The 21,415-nt window shown below is 38.0% G+C and overlaps 1 protein-coding gene across 5 annotated transcripts in view; it reads right to left on the bottom strand.

The window, feature by feature from the left end:
* The window catches only part of CHODL (chondrolectin), a 37,529-nt gene extending 33,667 nt beyond the window's left edge, over nt 1-3,862 (bottom strand). For all 5 annotated transcript variants that reach the window (XM_084532871.1, XM_084532868.1, XM_084532869.1 and 2 more), the window contains exon 1: nt 3,667-3,862. In XM_084532871.1, coding sequence (XP_084388997.1) covers nt 3,667-3,811 — 145 coding nt within the window. In that variant the 5' untranslated portion in view covers nt 3,812-3,862. The remainder of the gene's footprint in view (nt 1-3,666) is intronic.
* Nucleotides 3,863-21,415: the final 17,553 nt, after the last annotated feature.

Below are 21,415 nucleotides of genomic sequence, written 5' to 3'. Positions count from 1 at the left end.
TGTAGAGCTTAGTGATATGGTTTAGTGGAGGACTTGTTAGTGTTAGGTCAGAGGTTGGACTAGATGATCTTGAGGTCTCTTCCAACCTAGAAATTCTGTGATTCTATGTTTAAATCAATCAAACAAAAATATCTTGTACCACGTGTATATGCATTTCCATTAAAAAAAAATATATTTCCAGTATGGAACCAAATGCTGAACATTTGCAACAAAGTACACATGCGATAGCTGTGTAACAAACACCATATCTCTTCTAGATGAAACATGCAGTGTTTTTTCTAATAACACTTTTCCAAATTCTGAACTATCAATGTAGCTTAAAAATAACAGACCATGTTACTAAAACCAGCAGGTTTTGCCTACCAAAACTACTGAAAGATATTAAAGCCAGACAAAACTCATGTGTCATAAACAGTCCAAGCCAGCTGAACTAAATTAAATTTTGCCTTTTGAGAAAGGGGTTGTTACGTCTATCCAATTTATTACCCATGAAAATATATCTTTAATGATTTTATGGCTATCTCAAATCCAGTTAATAAACTGTGCAAACGAACACATCTACATCCTCAAAGGTATCTGAAGCAAATGAGCCTATAGTTTAAGAAAATATTGTTGTTTCATGGCCTGACAAATATTCAACTTTATTCAGTGTTCTATATATTCAATTACTTTTACACCAAAATAGACACATACTGCTCTAAAATACTGTATCTAATACTTAACCTGTTATTGATACATTGCCACAGTTAAGAGAAAAAAATTAAAAGCCTTAGAAATATAAAAGGACAGCAAATGGTGGTCATTAAAGTATATTTTTTATGATTAATACATAGGCTGTTAAATGATTAGTAATAAGATTAGCTTGCATCTTTCCTGCCCAATAGATACTTAAAGTAATTGCATCTTTGCAAACTGCATTATCATCACTTTATGTTCTTCATGATGTCATGGGACAGCAAGGCAGACTCAGCAGTTTCTCCTGAGCCTGCTTTGATCCTTTTCTTTAAAAATCAATTCCCTGGCAAGACTAGATACTCTGATAGGGAGTCTGTGAGCACTGCTCAATACATCTGCCTAGTGACATTAAGAATTGCAAAACACTGGCATAACTTCTCTTTAGCAATTGCCAAATTAAAGATGACAGAAATAATGCCTAAATAGGAATGGCCTGGTGCAAATAATCTACCCACAGGAAGACTAACATGCTTGGAAAAAAAGAAACAGGAAACCTTTAGCTAAGGAAATAGCATTTTGAAAGTGTAGACCTTTTCTTCTGTGCCCTCTTGCTTCTGTGGGCAAAATGGTTGCAATTTTGCGATTATTGCTAGGACTGCTGGAAACTTACTGCAGTTACTGGGAGCCTTTCCACAAATTTCAACCAGTACTCATGTCAGTTTAATTTTTTTTTAATGTGAATGATAGGGATTCTATTTTTAAACATATTAGGAAAGTGGAGAGATTTGCATTTACTGTAGATTATGATGATTGAAGGCTAAGTTACTGATTTTTCAGAATCAGCTCTGTATAAGATGTAGACTTCTACATTTAATGGAAGCCTGTTTAAGTCCAAACAGTTGGTTATTGTATACAGATAAGCTAGACTGAAGTGATGTGGACAGCAAACACTGTCCAATAATTCAACAGTACTATTTCTTGCTTGAAAGAGTGCAGACTAGTAGTTGCACTAGACCTATCTATGTGCACGTGGCAGGAGAGGGGTGTGGTTCAGGTGGGAAACAGTCAGTCCTCCTTCCTGCCAGTATTTCTGGAAATAAGCATGCTAAATATCTTTGACAGTTACTGCCTAGAATGGATTCCCTTTGTCTATTGAATACAACTTCAGCCAATATATTTAATAGTACATAAAGGATTTCTTCCGTAAGTGACTTCAAATCTCCTGTATTAAATCAGCCAAACATTAGCTAGCATAATAGAGAAACATGAGACTCATCACATGCTTTTAAATAATTCACTGATATACAGGGTATAGCCTGTATTCTCTCTAAAACCTTAAGTCTTTTGTGCACCTAGGAGTTGTTTGATTATGTGGTACACATTATGTACACTGTTTTAAAAGCTGGACCTCTGTTCATTGTGCTGTATGTGTCACTTAAATGCACAAGATTCAGGTAGAAGATTAAGGGTCCAGGTTTCCTCCAGACATACTAAGAATACTAAAAGCAAAGTGCAATCTCATGGGTGAGCCACCTTCACTATTACTTACAACAACGAAGTGCAGTACATTATTCATTCAAATTGTTAAACTAAGAGTTTTGCTCTACTGTATATGACTACACAGTTTACATGTTAACAGAAAGGGATTAAACATCTGGGTACACTCTAGGCAGGCAAGCTTTTTCAAAATGTTTTAAACTATTGCTACTTAACTATTTTTCCTGAAAGATAATTTCTCTCACACACAAAAGCACACCTCAGCTGTGCACATGAACTTGCAATAAATAGGACATCATTGCAGTGGGCAGTGACTACTGCATTAGCAACTAAGAAGGAAACTGCCTGCAATCAGCAACCAACTGCTTACTACCAAAAACCTTACAACTTTCCTTGACACTTTACCATCACAGTCTGTGAGACAGCTCATATAAAAGTAAATTGCATTGTTCTGCAGTCAATTTATGAAGAGACAACATTCGTACCTGCATAGACAGAGATTTACACATGACTTATTAACTGTGCACTTAGTCACATTGTCTAAAATTTTGAGTAGACTTGTGCAGTGCCAGGAGTTGGACTTGATGATCCTTACGGGTCCCTTCTAACTTGGGATATTCTATTATTCTATGATAAGTGCAGCCAAGTGTGTAAATCTTTGTTTCAAGATAAATGTTTGGATTTGCTTGTGTGCCCAACACACCTCCAAGAGCCCATTAGCTTTAGCTTGGAGGATCTGACCCAAAGCCCAGCTGAGAACAGCCTTTTTGTTACTTTTAGCAGCTTCCAAGCATATATACTTCTCTGTGTTGGAAATATACGATGGGATCCTAAAGCTTTTACACTAAGTTTAACCTCACAGATTTCTGAAGTATTGTTTTCTTCTCCACTTTGAGAGAGCTGTAGATACACCCACACATAACAAAATTACATATGCTGTACATCCTTAGTAGTTTACTTCCTCCTCCCACCCATGTTACAAAGAGAAGAAACATTCCCTGTCGTTTGAAACACATCTCACTGCATAGCTGTTTCTCAGAACGACAACATAGCAAGTCCACGCTCTGGTTTTAAGCAGTGCCTACATTTCAAGACAGGCAGGCAGCCTTAAAACTGTACAAGAAAACCCCATGGTGCCAGGAGCCAACTCAAGGCTAATGCAGAAGTTTGGCCGCTGAGCCTCCTGTCTCTGCCGAGCCGGGATCCCAGCAGGTCCAGGCTCTGCTGGGCGCACTGGTCCAGCCGAGGTCACTCTTAGCCGGCCAGCCACTAGTCCACCACCGGGCCACCAAACGCTGGGCTACTACTCCGGGAGCCCCAGGGAAGCCGGGCTGGCCAAGCACGAAGCCGCTCGCCCACCAGCACGCCCACCAGCCGGCCGCCAGCCTGCAAGTTCATGTATCTCCTGCCTTGCTCCCGCACCCCCCCTGCTTTGTCACCACTGCCCCGGCCGCCGAAACCCCCTCGACGCCGACCCCCGGCCCCGCTACTCACCGCTGAGGACGCGCCCGGCGAGCGCCCCGGTGCCTCCCAGCGCGACGGCCGCCAGCACGGCCGCCAGCACGGCCACCAGCCCCTGCCCCTGCCCCTGCCCCAAACCATGCCCCAGCCCCAGCCCCAGCCCCCCGCCGGCCCCCATGCCGGCGGTGCCCGCCGAGAGCCGCCCCCCTCCAGGCAGCCCGACCCCAAACCCCCCCGCCGCCGCCACCGCCACCACCGCACACGGACGGCGGGGACCGGGCGGCTGCGATTTATCCCTTCCCCTGCGGGGGGCCGGGCCGGGAGGGCGGCCAGCACCGCCCCCCGCCGTCCCCCGCCGCCCCCCGGCTCCCCGTGCTCCCGCCGGGGGGAGAGGGGCGGGTTTTGGGGCGGCTGCCCCGCCCGCAGCCGTCCGGGCGGCGTGGATTTGGGGGGATGTTGGAGACTCTGTAGGTGTTCCCGATAGCTGACGCGAGGAGAAACGCGCTGCTGACAGCTTAAACATGCGGACGTGTGCCCACGTGCAGGTGCACGAGCTGGAGAGTCCCCTTTTCTCCCTGCCCTGGGAGGTACAGCAGCAACGATCACGCCTAAGGCACTCCGTGCTAACTCTTTGGGACCCTTCAAGGACCGCTCCGAAGTCATTGTCCTCCAGAGTCCCGTTGTCAAAGGGGTTTTGTTTAATTACAGTCTAGATTTCTAAAGTCACACACTCTTTCTGCACATCAGTCTGTTACATAGGTTCTTGTGAATGGCTTGCTTTTACTTTGGGTAGATTATCATAGACCACAGGTTTTAAACATCTTGTATGCAAACTATCTGATGGCTTGCCAGTCAACTTCATCTTTCTCAGAACTCAGCTAGAGACCATGTATGTATGTCTGATTTGTAAGTCATTTTCTCTCCAGATGTTTATAGCCAGGTTTTGAAGTCAATACATCTCAGATTACTATGGATTTTAAAATACGTGAGGGATTTCCTAGCAGCTTTGAAGCTACCTGGGATCAGGTCCCCAGTACAAAACCCACATGAAGTTTGTAAGAAGTAATGGAAAATTATTTCCAGTTCTTCTATGCTTTGCTACCAGCTTTTTGTATTTCCTAATAACAAAGTTATTGTTTGACTGATGAGATTTTTTTAATTTTTTTTTTCACATGGGTTTTAGGCTTCCAATCCAATGCCATTATTTATTTTTATTTATTTATTTATTTATTTATTCTAAATCCATAGGTATGTTGGGCAACGTCATCAGACTGGTCATACTGAAAAATATGTTCTGGAATGGAGAAGTTACCTGAGATCTCCATGGTATCTGAGATTCAGCCTTTTCATTATGTAAGGCTGTTATGCAGAAAGAGAAGAGCACAACCAAAAACTTATAATAAATGTGATGAAAATTTTGAAAAAAATAGTTTGGTAATGAAAGCCTTTCAGCTCCATATGGTTGTAACCTACACTAGTGTTGCAAATATGAGGGAGTTCAAGTTTCACTGAATTGCCCCAATTCTCAAGTGATGCTCAACCAAAAGAGGTGGGGAAAATGAGAAAAAAAGTTAAAGGTTTTCCAGAGTGCAAAGTCTCTGACTGTCTCAGAAATTATATGTATTATTATATAGTAAGGAATGAACACACACACACACACACACTTGTGGGAATCTTATGTTGAATGCCTGCCATAGACACCAAAATGATCTTCCTTCTTCAAAAATGTCTTAAATTATTATTTCCTAAAGCAACACTGAAATGGAATGCTAGTATATTTGCACAGCTGAAGAAACTCTTCGGGCACACACACCACCATCTCTTTTCCAGCAGAATTAAGAGCATGCAGAGGAAAGCATAAAACAAGTTCTATCTTTAGTGAATTATGCAGCACTTTTTCTAACTTGCTTTATGTGGGCTTATTAGCCAAAATGTTATATGCAGTCACAGTTCCTGGCATTCTGCTGATATTTGCTGCATTTCTCATCACACAGGAAATAAATAAATTAACAATAAATAAATAAAAAGATACAGACAGTTGTGCTGTGAGATTGCATTTTCATAGTTCTTATCTGCAGAAACTTTCCAGGCTCTTCCTCATCTTTCTTTCAGTCACTTGCTCCTTTCTTTTCTGCAGAAAGAAAGCATGGAGCGCTATGTTGCTGCATAGAGGAGTTTTCTTTAAGAGTACCAATTCACATCAGTATGAAAATACTCATTGATCTGTCTATGTCTCCTTATCTCTTTCGTAGTTGAAGTGTATTTCTTTTTTCAGGAAAGAGTGATTCCACTTTCAGTTAAAAAAAAAATTACTTTCCAGACCTGGCAACTCCATAATTTTCATCATTCATCTGGGCTTTCTAAATGATGAAAAGAGGAACAGTTAATTGTTCAATGCTGGGACCAGTAGTATGGTCTTTATAATACATTCATTCTGTTGATACTCCAGTTTCATCCTTAACATATGTCCCATCTCAGAATTGTGCACAACAGTGGCATTGTCAAGTAGCAGCCTAGAATTTTTACAAATTATGAAAGTATTGCAACTCAAAAACCACCACCACCACCAACAACAAACAATGCAGTTTTCAAGGGTTTTGTACCCAGAATATAATAAATAAATAAATAAGTTAATTAAAAGTTAGAGTAAAATCCTAATACCTTATATGTACCTGAAACAACTTTTTGAAATGTAGAGTCTCATTTGTCTTGTGTCACTATTTAGTCGCATTGCAAGGTTTTATTTCCTAGTCGGAGGAAAACAAAATAAGAAAGAAAGTAGTTTAGCTGCACATAAGGGTTTCAAAATATTCAAATCAGAGGTAGGCATCTTTCTGAAGAAAATTTTAGTCTGAGACAAATTAAATGCCTTATCACAGAAGAAAATGGGTACGCTTGTGTGTTTATATTCCATAATGTGGTCAAATCATGAGATAAATTCAGCATATGAATTTGTAAATAGTTATGATCTAAAAATGCTGATGTGTTTCTCCTTATTGCTTTTTAAACGCTTTAAAGACCAGATCTGGCCAATCTTAAAATAAATAAATAAATAAATAAATAAAAATAAAAAGGTACTATTTAGTATCACTAATCAATTTTCAAACAAGCCTGGAAGGGGAAAAAAAAGGAAGCTACATTGGAATAGTATCCCTTTGAGGTGGTTTATGAGTTCCTTTCTTTCATCAAAATCAAAGTGGTAGTGAAAGGAAATACTTCAATTTCCTGAAGTACAGTTTAAACTATGAGTTACATTTATACACTGTTAATTTCTCATCAGTAATTATTTTCATTTTCTTTTTAGTTTACCCACTCATATCTAAAATTCTTCTGACCATTTGTCCACAATCCCAGATGATGCAGTCTTTATAGAGATCCAGTGTACTAGTGAAAGTAGGAGGAAAAACTTTTTGTACATTTACTGTGCAATAGCTTGCATGTGGACAATTTATTAAATAACATTGCTAGAGCTCTATCAATTTGATATTCCATTAGCTTCCAAAAACAGTTTAAGCTACTTAGCTTCCCCTGTCAATTTTCTTGGTAGTATAATAGCATTATATTTTTAATGGTTATTATTATTATTATTATTATTTAGTTATGGAAAAATAATTCAGTACAGAACTTAAAAACGATTGAGAAGATGTAAGATGTACTACAGGGGAGAAAGGATTAGAGAAATCTTAATCTTCATTTATGCCCCTTCATTATCATGCGGTGTACCATTTTCCCTTGAAGCTGATGTGAGTCAAAAGAAAAAGAGGAGCAGAAAAGGGGAGAAGAAAAAAAATGTATTTTGTTTTCTCTTCAAGTGCGCAAAAGTGTACCTCTGCCCTGCACAATCCAGTGTGGTTTAGAATTTCCTGAGAGACAGCAGTCTGCACAGCTGGGGACAGTGAGAGGCGCTAGCTTGTGCTATGATAACTCAGTGCCCAGTTAGAATGGCACAGTTCCCCCATTAATCTATCCAGCTCTGAAGCCAGCTAATTCAGTGCTAACTCAAGTATTTCTGCATAGTTCTGCATAGCACAGTGCAAAATACCATCGTGGTTGTACATGCAATGCAGTACGACTGACAGTTACACAAAGTCCTGCCAAGGAGGACCAAAGTAATTTAATTTCCTTCAATTATAATCCATTTAGATATAATATATAGCAGAAGTAGCTTTAAAAAATGAACAAAACCATTTAGATATACAGACATTCTTAAAGGCCACAAAATATTTTTACATATTAGCACAAAAATTGTGAGTTCCCAGAATTTTTAAATTCTTAAATTGTTATATCTTGTATCTAGAAAAGTAATATGCTTTTCTACAGCAAATTCTTCATGGCTACACGCCTAATTTATTAATGTTTTTTGGATTTAGATCAGAATAATCAGTGGAATGAAATTCTATGCATGTTAATTAAGCCTGATTCTCAAACCAGATGCAAAATATCAACTCTAAGCGAACAGTATTTCTGTCCCAGACTGAGACAGTAAGTCCTGTTTTAAACTACCTAGATGAGTATTTTTATAGCTTCAAAGCTTTATTGTAAAAACATGTTCAAGGCAAAGAGGTAAGTAAAAACTGTTAGAAAATTTGTCTTTCTGGTTAAAAATAATGGTTCATCAGAATCTGCAGTTAAATCAAATCTCTAGCCACTTCTTCCTCTGTCCTCTCAGAGAAAGCAGCTAGTGCCTAGCAAGTGTCCAGCTTCAAAGACCTGGTGGCCTCGACTAGAGGAGATTGTTATGTATCTTTGAGTGAACACTAGCTTCTATATGTCTTGACTTGATTTGTCTGAATGAGAACTTAAATCCTAATTATTATTGTGTTGCAAATTTGTGAGAATAGATGTACTGAGGTTAATACTGTTCTTTCACTGTGTTATCCTGTTTTCCCTGTGTATCAGGGACAAAGATGGGACCTCATTTGGATGCTAGAGTCTCTATATATCACAGATACCAGAACTATTTATATAAGCCATGCCCAGAATCAAACCACACATTTCTGTTTTGTTATGACCCTTTTGACTGTCTAATTTCATCTTTCACTCATGTATTTTATCAAAATCTTCGTAGTTTGGAAGTTTTGTAGACTTTCTGGGTAGCAAGTATGTTCAGAAATGTCACAGGATTTACTCATCAAATTTTCAGGCCTTGTTTTTCTTGCTTACTCTTAAATACTATTGTAAGAACAATTGAGTGGGACAGATTTGTTAGGAGTGTCCATCAAATGCTTTTGTAAATCTGCAACCATGCAAGAGGGAAGACAGATTTTATCTTATATTTTTTTAGTCACAGTCTCATTTCTCCCCAACACCTTTATCTGTTCCTCTGTTCCTTCAAGCATGACTGCTAGGCAAACACACTCGTGCTCCCTTTTTCAGCTGCTTTCAGACATTTGAAAAGAAAATGCGACTCAAGGATGATCTGGTTATCATTAAAGGTTGAGTGCTATTAGGCCTGCTCAACAATAGAGGTTGCCTGGCAGCCTCCAGATCCATATTTCACTTGCAGAAACTGTGCTGTGGGTTGTGTTTGACGGTTATTTCTTACCAATGGAGTTATTTGTACCTCACAACTGAAAGGCTTTTCTGGGCTGTCAGAGGCAAAGTTTGTACCACATATTAGTTTTGATCATGCAGAGTTGTTTCCTTTTAAGCACCTTCTTGCAGCGTACTTCTGTTTTTCTCAGGTCTACTAATGCTTATTCTGTTCTTCTGCTCCTTATCCTGTTACCCTAATGTGATAACTCTGTGAGCATTAACACAAGTATCTTTCGGTGCCAGAGTCCACTAACTCTACTGATACCCAGGCTGCAGCGCATACTCTGCCTGATAAATCTGAATCGCACTCCATATGCCCTTTAATGATATGAAATAAATTACGTAGTGTCCCTTAAGGCCGATCTCCTTTTAGCAGCAATGACATGGCCAAGTGCAGAACCTTTTTTGTTCCCTGCCACACCTTTCTTTTTCATCTCAGCCCACCAATACACCTATTTTCCTTTCCTAGATCTGCTGCTTCCTAGGTCTGAGACATGGAACCTGACTTGTCAGCCGAAGCTGTGGGAGTACTCAGGCAGCTATGAGTGTAAGGATGACTTCTCCCTCCCCTTCTCTGGGAGGGACTTAGTGTTTCTTAAGTAGAACAAGGAATCCTGCCCGTCACTCAGTGTCTGCTTTTGTCAATGTCTCAACTTTGTAATGACCCAAGTAACTCTAATGTATGTCTTCACTGGAGTAAGGGAAGGGGGAAAAAATAAAAGAAAGAAAGAAAAAAAAAAAAACACCTTTGTTTCACAGCATTATTCTGCTTCTTAATGTGTTCTGAGCAAAACACTCAGTTTGTTAGGAAGAACTCTCACCAAATTTATAGCATTGTGTTATGAAGCTTGTAATGCACCTGTTTTTGTCTCTTCCAGGAGGCAGAAGAAGAAGGGGACAATGATGATGCTGGCAGTTTGTAATTCCAAATCTAGGAGTTTCAGTCTGTTCCTCCTAGCTTGGACAGTTCAGCTCACATCTCTTAGTCAGCCTACCCAATGTCTTTGTCTATGACACAGAGAGGGAGAATGAGGAGACCTTGCACACTGTCTCAAAACATACAAAACTGTAATTAAAGTCAGGCTGGATGCAGTCACTGTGCAAGACATGCCTGTGAATGCAGAGATGATTTCTTACATCTCTGCTGGCTGGACTGTGCAGACTGTACATTTATGGAGTGTCATGATCAAATATAGCAGAAATGCAAGAGCAAAGGGAAAGGGAAATCAGAAATACACATATGCGCAAATTGTTTTGTGTTGCTCCAGATGCTGTTGCATTTGGTTGTCAGCAGCTGATATTTCAAGCTTTTCTTGCTGCCTTTCTGATCCAGACATTCTCGCCAGCAATACCAATATTACTTGGGAAAAATAAAAAAAAAATTAAAAAAAACTGGTTCCTGAGTTAGTAATGTTTTCCTTCTTTAAGGGTCAGTCCAAAGTTCCTTAGAGGAAGAGGCTTAACACCAGAAGGTCACCTTACAATCATGTGGTGCAGTAAGTATTTGTCAATCTTGCTTGAAGTTCCAGGCTGGCAAGGCCTATGTCCTTAATATAAAAACTAAAGTCAGAAATCCCCATATCTCTAACCTGCAATTCCCTATTGGTGTTTCAAATGCTGGTAGCTTGAAATTTTACATTGCCTCCCAGCTTATGATATCCTCATTTGCAGGCATCTGATTTGATCTTCTGTCACTTGAGTCCAAGTTTCCACTAAGAAAGAACTCTGCTTATTCCTGGGAGGAAGGATGATACTCTGGAGCATGACTTCTCTGGGCCAGCCTTGGGGAGAGAGAGGCCAAGATCTCTACTCTGCAGACTGTAGTCAAACAGTAGACAAGAGCCCCAAGAAAATGAAGGATAAAGATTAGGGACTTCATTCCCATTAGATCTTTAAATCCTCTCTATGAGAAGTTTCCCATATCCTCTTTCTCAGGCTTCAGTACTGAAGACTAACAGGTGGTTCTACCCTTGTTTCCAATCGTCCCTTTCATTCACACAACCCTCCTCTCCACCACTTTTCCTTCATGAAATTGTCCTTCACTGCTCTGGCTTTGTTCTAACCAGAAGTCTTGCAAAAGTTGGTTGGGAGCTAGCCACAAATAAGGCAAAAGCATAGACTTGTTATTCCAAACACACTTAAACTTTTGTGCTCTGATTAAGGAAAATGCTCAGTATTTCCACAGTAAGATGATCACCTTCCATTTCTGGCATACATTTCCATACTTGTGGTGTTCCCTGCCTCCTTTACTGGCCTTATAGTGTTTCATTTGAAACATGAGACATTGTGGCCCATTAAGATGATCTAGTTCTCTTACCAGAATCAAAGAAACTGTGATGCTAAAGCTCTGGAAGAGGCTGAACCAAACATGGTATTGGTATTGTAACCTAACATATGACACTAAAAAAAAGTGATCTCCATGGATTTGTTCTCTTGAGGTGGTGGTGTTTTCCAGACATATATACCTTGGGACAATATACCTTGGGAGATTACTTCTCCAATAAGCGGTAGCTTCGTCATAGATCTCTTTTCAATTCAGAGAACTACCATGGACTCATAACTTTCAGTAATTCAGATGGTGGTAATAGGGTGTCAGTGACTCCTCACTGTTTCATGACTCTAATTCCTGGAGAGCTGGGATTAATTCAGTTGCAGTTGTCAAATGTTTTGCTAATTAGACTCTGCGGGGGTAAGGTGGCTGATTCAGCAGGAAGCAGAATTCATTTTCTTCAAGACATACTGGTATCTTTTTTCACATAGCTAAGCTATCTTGTGATCCTCCCTACGTTGCAGAAGCAGGAATGCCAGATATAACTACAGTTCTTGCATTCCCAATGAGGCCTAATCAATACAGGGGATGCCAGGAACTCTAAAGTCTTGGCTCTCGTGCTTCTGTCCAAAGCTGAGCTTCAGCCAGAAATACTGTCTGATAATGTTACTTCCTCTAAATAGTTTTGTTTTCTTCCTTTCTTTTCTTCCCCTTTTCCCTGCAACTTCTTACTGAGAATCTCTTTAAAATAAATATAAAATAAAATAAATAAAATAAAATAAAATAAAATAAAATAAAATAAAATAAAATAAAATAAAATAATTAAAAAAAAAACTGAAACAACAAGTTTAATAGCTAACATGAAATACAAAATCATCTTTTAGAAAGTCTGATCAGTAGATTTTACTTCATCTTTAAGGAGAACAATGGATAATCTCACAAAACTATGTCATTGAATTAAAGCCTCGATTGTATTAGGAAAATTGGTTGGTAAAATCTTGGAAAGAACTGCATAGCTTTATAGAAAGAAAGAAGACAGGATTCTGTTCCTAGAGAATATTTGGTAAAGGTTATTTTATTGCAAGAGGGTATGTCACCCAGGGTAATACTTCAAATATTTGGGGATTTTGTCTTAGCTAAAAGTAAGCAAAAACAAATACTGGCATGCCAAGAATGCCAGTTACACTTGCTACAATTTAAGCTCTATGTAATAAGCTTATGTGATACATACACTGACTTTAAATATGTGGAATACCTTAAGGATATCTGCTCATTAAAATGATTCTTGTCAAAATCTGTGTTGCACGAGTTGACCCATGGCTTTATAGGCTTTATATATATTTGACTCATGCCAAACTTGGAATGCCTTCAGGTAACCAGGGCTGAATGCCAAATGACAGGATGTATCCATGAGTGGATGAGATGGAAAATACTTCATGTCCTCTTGGAGGAAACTCACTTCAGAAAAAGTTATTTCAGTGTTTATTGTTCCTTCTGACATCACCTGGCTATTCTTCTGCATGCGGTGTAAACTCTTAACTTTTAGTTTTTTAAACTAGCTGTAGAACAACTCAGATATTATGGAATATATATAGCAAAACTGCAGAGTTAGTCTCACTGACAAAGCTTTCACCATGTCGCTAGTCCACAAGGCAAGATAATTGATGATTACTCTTAGCCTTTTGCAATCACCTTCCCAAAGGACACTTAATCTCTTGAATGTGTTTGGATTCTCTTCTTTCTCAAAATCCTGCTAACAAACACATTGGTGAAGTAAATATACTACTTAACCAACACTAAAAGCTAGCTACTTTTCATAGCTCAGTGAAAGAAAATTAAATGAGTAATTATATTAAAATAGAACAAAAATGGTTAAAAGTGAGTATAAAATCAGACTTGTGAGTCTATTTGGAGTTTACTAACTTCATGCAGGTTAGCATTTTGCAAAGCCTCAGATTTCAGAAGGACTGCTCATATGAATTGGGATTGTTCCTAAGAGCAGCAAGAAAAAAACATTCATCTCTGAAAGATCACATTATTATTATATGTTCTGTTAGAGTTGTTGTTTAATTAATTTTTTTTTCAGTAGGAGAAAAAGATTGAAAATATGTGTTTTTTTTTTAATACTTTGTTTTAGGGAGACCTAAGCTGCCACAAGAGTTATAGAATATGTATTATATGTACATATATATACTTACACACATATTTGTACTAATATGTTAATATAAAGTAATATTTTGTTATAAATTATATACTTGCATATATATATGTTAGATATTAGAGTATAATACACCCTACTATCCAGGTAGAGTGATGGTAGCTATAAAGTAATCAAGTGCTGTAAACACAGTTACCTGTCTCAAAACAAAACAAAAAACAAACAAACAAAAAAACCTATTATTTCCTATATTCTGTATACATGTAAGCTGTTACAGTCATAAAACTGAAAAATTTGATCATTTCATTTAGGTCATATATCTGTCTTTGTGCTGGAATCTAGAGAGAGTTAAAGACATATCTGATACAATCAGGAATGTTAGGCTGCTACAGCTTGCCTAACTTAACTGTAGCCAAGAGGTTAATTGTGAGTAGTTGCCAAATTTTTAAGTGTTTTTGTTTGTTCGGTTGGTTGGTTGTTTTTTTTTTTGGGGGGGGAGGAAAGCTGAAAAGTGAGAACATACAATTAAACGATTTATTAAAAGATGACAAATGTGTCTGTTTTGGGGCAGGGTATGGGGTATGTATCTGTTATGGAGCAGGAATGTATCTTTGTGATTGTTAACTACATAACGACTGCTACCATATTCCCATCCCTATTTATCCAAAAATATGAATATCAGGCTATTTTGCTCTTCTTTCTCTGTAGATTCTCCTTTTCCTTTGTAGATTCTCCATGGATTTTACCACGAGACCAGTCTTCTTCTGTTATTCAATAAAGTTGACCAATCCTACTCCCAACAAAACCATCCGATTTTATCTAGGGATTTCTTGATTTTCCTTATTGCATACATCCTGCTTAACCATTCTTATGGTTAGGATTAAATTTTCCACAGAAGAAGATGATTCCATTCCAATACTTCATAATCTCTTACTTGTTGAATCTTTTCCTTCAGACACCGTTTTTTGTTGTTGTTGTTTTGTTGTTGTTTGTTTGTTGTTTTGTTGTTGTTGTTGTTGTTTTTGTTTGTTTTTAATATCCTCCTCTATTGTTATGACTTCTATTCCAGCAGTGTTTGTTGCATGCAGTTTTCTGGTCCTCTTTCCTCCTTATAGCAAGGGAATGCTAATAACAACATCCTCCTTTATAACAGCACTGAAAATATGAGGCTATTTAACCATAGACGAAAGAAAAACATTTAGCATATACAAGGTGTATATTTCTGTTTTCTGACAAGGGAACAAAATTGATGAAAGCATTAAATGCAAAACATCTTAGTGTTTGTGGCTGTTCCAGCTGCCTAATACAGAAAACATGAGAGAGTTTCTTAGTGAAACGGACACAGGGATTGCAGCCAAGTGTCTGCACTGCAACTGTCCTAGAAGTTGTGGTCTTAGTTTGCAGAATTGTCTATAGTTATGTCATGGTGCTGGATTAGCTCAGGAAAGGATTGGGTTTGGTCTAATTGTTAATAGCCATCAGTAAAGCTGTGAGCTAAATTACATGTACAATAAGGCACTGTATTTCAAAAATTTCCCCAAGCATATTAAGGAAAATAAATTAAAAACAAGCCATCTTTATAATCACTGAGAATTTGCAAATGTTTGCAAGTAGTACTGTAGGAATACCTGAATGGAAATGGAATTTTAATTAAAATTTTATTTTTCTTGTTTTTCCTTAAGTGTTCTGCCCCAGTTGTCTATTCACTCCACATCTTGAAATAAAAGGTTAGAAATGAGTTGTTCAGTTGTCTATTATAGGAGAAACTGTATTTAGAAAGTTTTGAGCATCCAAACAGTTTAAATATAACTTTTTGATCTAAAGAAAAACTGCAAATTCTCAAAGTATCCTATTATGATCTCATGTGTGTTGCAAATCTTATCCTACTTGCCTTGAGGCCAATGAGAGATTCCATGGTGACTTGAATGATGCAAGACTTGCAAATCTTCTTTCTACAAATAACATTGACTCCATATGTTTTTGATCTAGATTGATGTGATGTAACCAAACAATCCCCAGACATCTCAGATAAGTCCCACATTGCCATGAGCCTATGGAGCCATAACCAGGATTGTCTTGAGTCACATGATCTGTCCAGAGTTGCCTGTCGACTTGAGGGAAGCTGAGTCTTAATTGTGTGGTCTGCATTAATATAGGGTGAGTGTCTAGGAGAGCTGAACTACCAGAAGTAATATTCCACAAATATCTTCATTGATGCTCCCAGGTGAATGCACATTGTGTGTATGGGTAGATGAAATTTCCAAGGTTCTGGAGAATGGAGGAAAGCTTTCTGGAAAATGAATTTATTCCTCTGTAATTCATATGAATTTATTCATGACATAAATCTAATTTAAAAAAGAAAAAAAAATGGAAAAAATACACATTTTCTGATGGAAATTGGACAAAAACGTTGACCTACTACTACTTCCTTAAGCATCCTATACTGCCATCTTCTGGGGACATGAAGGGAAGAGAAATAAAACAGAAATGAACAATGTAAAAACTTCAGAAAAACAAGCTGTTGTCAAAAGATGGAAAAGCTCCTTCTTGAGCTCTCCAACCAGTTTGCAGAGTTCAAGAAACAAGGAGATTGTTAAGCACCATTTTGCATCTTCTCGACCTCTACATAACACTTGGATTTCTGATGCTTGAGTGTTTTCCATAGTTAAGCTTTGTGACTTGGCTCTATGACATAGATAAAAATAACCAAGATGGTCTCCTTGCATCTTCAGACCTTTATTAATAATATATTGTGGTGGTTATCATAGTAGTTATAGAAACTAACCAAAGTAACTTTGGAAAAATAGTCTTTTTTTTTTTTTTTTTTTTTTTTTTTTGTAAAATAAAGCAACATCAAAACAAAACGAAAGTATTTGAGTTACAAGTTTGAAAGGTTTCATGTTTGTTTTATAACAAAACAAAATGATTTTGTTAGAATAAATCTTTATTAGAAATAGCAATATGTGGAGACATATTGTCTAAAAATAAATAAATAAATAAATATATTCAGAGGGAACTATTATGTAGAAAATCTCTATCTCTTTTGGTAAAACTGTTTTCACCTAATGATTCTAAAAGCAATGAATCTGGAATCTGATTGTCAACTTCTTATTTAAAAACTGCAGATACTTAGTTTTTCTTTTATATTTCTTCATTCTGTTGCACTGACTGAAGTTACCTTTCTCACATTACTACTTTCACAATGACAATTTTTTCTTTGTGACAAATTAGATATTCCACATTAGGGCTTTCTATGGTTAGAGTGAAGACTTCAGAGAATCCTAATGGCACAATAAGTTTGTTAACATATGTTTAACAAAAGCAACCCTGTTGTGATAATGTGTAAAAATAAACTTTCAAAGTCTAGCATACTTTCTCTAAATAATGGATTTTTCCTCCTATTATAAGATCATCACACATGCTCTCTATTCCATAATTTACATGTGCATTTCATTAAATTTTCAGATTTCAGATCTACTGGCATATTCATGAAAATCAATATAATTTCTGTATCCATTTCTTAAGTTTTGATGGAAAGGACATGAATCTTCACTGTCTAACTTTACTTTGTTCAATATGGTGATATTTCCTTTATAAATATAAACTCACATATTTACTTTTGTTCAATATGGCTTGCCCTGGTGCATGTCTAGAGAAGGGCAACAAAACTGGTGAGGGCTCTGAAACACAAGTCTTACGAGGAGTGGCTAAGGGAGCTGAGATTGTTTAGTCTGGGGAAAAGGGGGCTCAAAGGAGACCTCATTGCACTCCATAACTTCCTGAAGGGAGGTTGTGATGAAACCTCTCTCTCAGATAGCTAATGACAGGCCTCGAGTAAATGGCCACAAATTGCACCTAAGGAGATTTAGATCAGGAAAAAAAAATCTCTCAAAGAGTGGTCAGGCACTGCAATGGCCTGCTTATGGAGGTGGTGAAGTCACTATCCCTCATGGTGTTCAAGAAGCACCTGGAAAAGTATCGTACAAGATACGATTTTATAGCTTAATGGGTAGTATTGGTGATAGGTTGATGGTTGGTGTAGGTGATCTTGTAGGTCCTTTCCAACCTCGTGTTTCTATGATTCTGTGATTCTATGGTACAACATCTATATTCTGAAAATCTTTTTACATTTATCTATGCACCACTATTGCGAGAACGACTTCACCTTCAATATTGATCTGTATACCCCATCCCTTCTAATGATTTTAAAGTGTTTCCATCTTTAACGGCTGTGTAGTTTTTCAGGTGTGTAACAGGTGTGTTTCCAGGTGTATTACTACAGAAACCAAAACATTGCAAGGACAACAGCAGGGTCCATATAGGGACAACTATGATCACTTCTCTGTATGAGGAGTAGCAAAGTCTGCAAATGTAATTGTGTTAGAAGAAGAAACCCTAGAAAAGGGTTTCCAATCTTCAAGCTTAAGCTTTAGATAAGTTTATCTCTGTAATTGCAGGACTGAAATGGTTCTCTGAACTCACTAAATCCATCTGTTGTAGAAAGATCATCCTGAGGAATCATTCCTTTTGTACTAACCTCAGAATTTTTGTACTTCTTTGGTGCGTTAAGTACTCTCTTGACTCACTGATAAACATAATAAGTTTAGTGAGAATGTTGTAATAGAAAGGATGCTATGGCTACCTTTCAGGGCATAAAGAGAGTTCAGTGAAAGAAAACCCTTCTGCATTCATCTAGAGAATAAATTTAGCCATCATAAAGATTTGAGTGTGCTAAGTGCTTTGTGGAATGTGCTTGTGTTTGTATATTAACAAGACCAGAGGTTTTTCCCTTAATTAGTTGAGGGACACATCAGATAAAAGTGCAGTATTAAAAGTAAGCTGGACAAGATGAATTGGAAACTACAATTTCACAGTCTGTAAGTGCAGCTGTCACTTTACTTCAGTTGTGGATGCTGAGAATTGTTCACAAAACAGCAACACTAAAGAGGTCTCCAGATAAATACATTTTCATATGCCTTTTATTTTGACTTTGTGTTATTTGAGTCTAGGGAATTAGATCAAAACTGTCATAAGCCTTGTGCAAAGGACTGTGCTGAAGTACAGGCACCAAATGTCTTAAAGACAGTGGAAATGCTGTTATTTAGCTATTTAACCTCATCAACATTCATTGGTGTAATACTGGTACTTGTAGCCAGGGCAGGTGAAATTTAATCTAATGGGGCAGAAGGAAGAACTATGCTGTGACAGCCTCACACATTGCACCAACTGGCATTACTGGCTAACTCCCCACCTGCTAACTATCTTGCCCTTCTGCAATATGCAAGAACCAGTCCCCATAACTGCTGAGAATTATACCATGTGGATGGCATCTTTGAAAATTATATCATAATGAGGATTCTGCTTTTTAAACATACTTCCTGAATAGTATTATGTGAATGATAATTAATTCTGGTAAGCTCAGAACAGGATTATGAAACTATGTCTAGTCTATCTAATCAATTTATTGCATCAAAACACCAAATAAAGAAACAGAAATGGGGGGGAAAATATTCTGTTCTCAAACTTGGTTTTCTTGTGCTGTGAATAAAAATACCAATTCCCCAAGGAAGAAGACAATTATGCTGCCAGTCTGCTGTAGCATTCATGGTACCAGAGCTAATGTAATAATCATTACTCACGTCATCTTTGTGAAATAGAGGAAGAGAACAAAGGTGAACTAAATGGTCAGAATAAGTACATGAGTTAGGGAAGGTGTTTATCTGGAACACAGACTTCTCTGCATGCTGCGGATTTGATTTTTACAATTTGGGGTAGACTTGATCAGAAAGCAGAATTTTTCCCTTGGAGAAACAGTCTAATTTTTCCACCTGGAAGTACTAAAATGAAATGTGAATGAGAACTTTCAGAACAACAACAACAAAAAAATTAATTTGAAGCTGCAGAAGTATAAATGCAAAGGTTTGATTTTATTTCAGACCTGACTAAAAACACCTTGCTTCTAGTTCATTCATTAAATAATAATAATAATAATAATAATAATAATAATAATAAATGTAGCCTGAAATTCAGCATTGCAGTGGAATGGTCAACAAAGAAAATCAAAACAAGTGAACTTTTTCTTTTCAAAAGTGAATGACCATTTTTGAACCTCTGCTCTTGTCAGTGGACAAATTCAGGGGAGATTGTTACGACAAAGATTAAACACAGAGTACAGCTTCAGGAGAGTGGGAACAGGAAGATCCTATAGGAAACTAAATTTTTTTTGGTATTGATAGATAGCACATGTAGCCCTTTTGGGGGAAAACTTTTAGTCTCATGTTTGTTTCAAATGGCAAGGGAACACAGTCTGGAATTTGAGGGTTGAAATGAGGATTGGGAGTGTGCTATCACTAGTCTGTCTCTCTCCTGCTGAGAAACTGTGGTGGTTTTACCGTGCTGGGCAGCTAAACCCCACAACCGCTCTCTCACTCCCCCTCCTTTAGATGAGGAGGGGGAGAAGTAAAGCAAAGAACAACTCACGGGTTGAGATAAGGATAATTTAATTAAAGGGAAATAATTATAATAATTAAATAAAGACTACCATGAACTAAACAATTTAACTAAGGGGAAATAAAAGGGAAAGGGGAAAAAGGGAGGAAAACAAACAAACAAAATAAATGAAAGCTATATGGAAGTGCAGAGGAAAGAAATTACTCTCTACTTCCCACAAATGAGCGATGATTGACCACGTCCTTGAAGCAAGGCCTCAACGCACGCAGCCGGTGTTCGAGAGGAGGAACGACATCTTCTCAATGAGAGCCCACCCCTCCCCTCTTCTTCCTGTTTCCACCTTTTATTGCTGAGTATGACACCACATGGTATGGAATATCCCTTTGATTGGTTTAGGTCAGCTGCCCTAGTGATGTTTCTCTCCTCACTTTTTGCCCACCCCCTAGGAGGGTTAGAGAAAGGCCCAATGCTGTGCTGCTCAGCAGTAGACACAACACTGGTGTGATAACACTGCTGTTCCAGCTACAAGTACAGAGTACGGCACTGTATGGGCTGCTGCTGGGAAAGTTAACATTCCAGCCAGACCCAGTACAGAAATCTATGCTCCAGCATTTGTAAGCATCCTGGCTTGCAAGGCACAATGTCTTATTGCTGATACTGGGTTAAACTATCTTTTGTGTTTACTTCCCAAGTGTGCCCTGGAACTGTAACATACCACTGAGGTCCTGAAGGTCTGTTGTACATCTGTCTTGTGCTTAGCAGACATAAATGGCTTTCTCTTCTCTTTCTTGTTTTAAATTTGCCTAGAGATAATGTTCAATATGTACATTACATTTTAGGCCATGCTAGTTACTGACAAACTGAGACTAATTAGGTCCTATTTCAATTATCCTCTTCTGTTACAGTTTTTCTCTATTGCCCTTTTGCTCTCCTCCTTTACTCACTTGCTTATCTCTGCATATTTCTTTTTCTGAAGTTCACTCACACTGTGCCATTTCACAAAGCTGTGAATTTAAGGTCTTTCATTTAAGGTCTGAATCCAGGAAAACAAATCAAGATATATGTCAAATATTTTGGCAAATACCTGTTGCCTATTTTGAAGTTTGAACATCCTTACATCCACTAAAGAAGGCTTTTCCCAATGTCAGCTGGGTTACTGTTTATCTGTCAGCTGGTGTCATCTGATGGAAGTTTTTAGGTATTGTGTGCAACCCTGGTAAGCCAGTAATGCTGCATTCTGTTCTGTTAGCTAATCAAAGCCTAACCTTAGTAATAACTAAACCCCCTTTATTCTGCCTCAAAAACATATAAACCTATGGGACCAAACTACTTGAAATATGTAATCAGCCAACTGGATACCCAGTCCCCCA

The sequence above is a fragment of the Aythya ferina genome (genome assembly GCF_964211825.1).
Source record: "Aythya ferina genome assembly, chromosome: 1".
NCBI lineage: Eukaryota > Metazoa > Chordata > Aves > Anseriformes > Anatidae > Aythya > Aythya ferina.
Note: the sequence above shows the minus strand (reverse complement) of the source record. Positions and strands in the feature narration are given on the sequence as shown.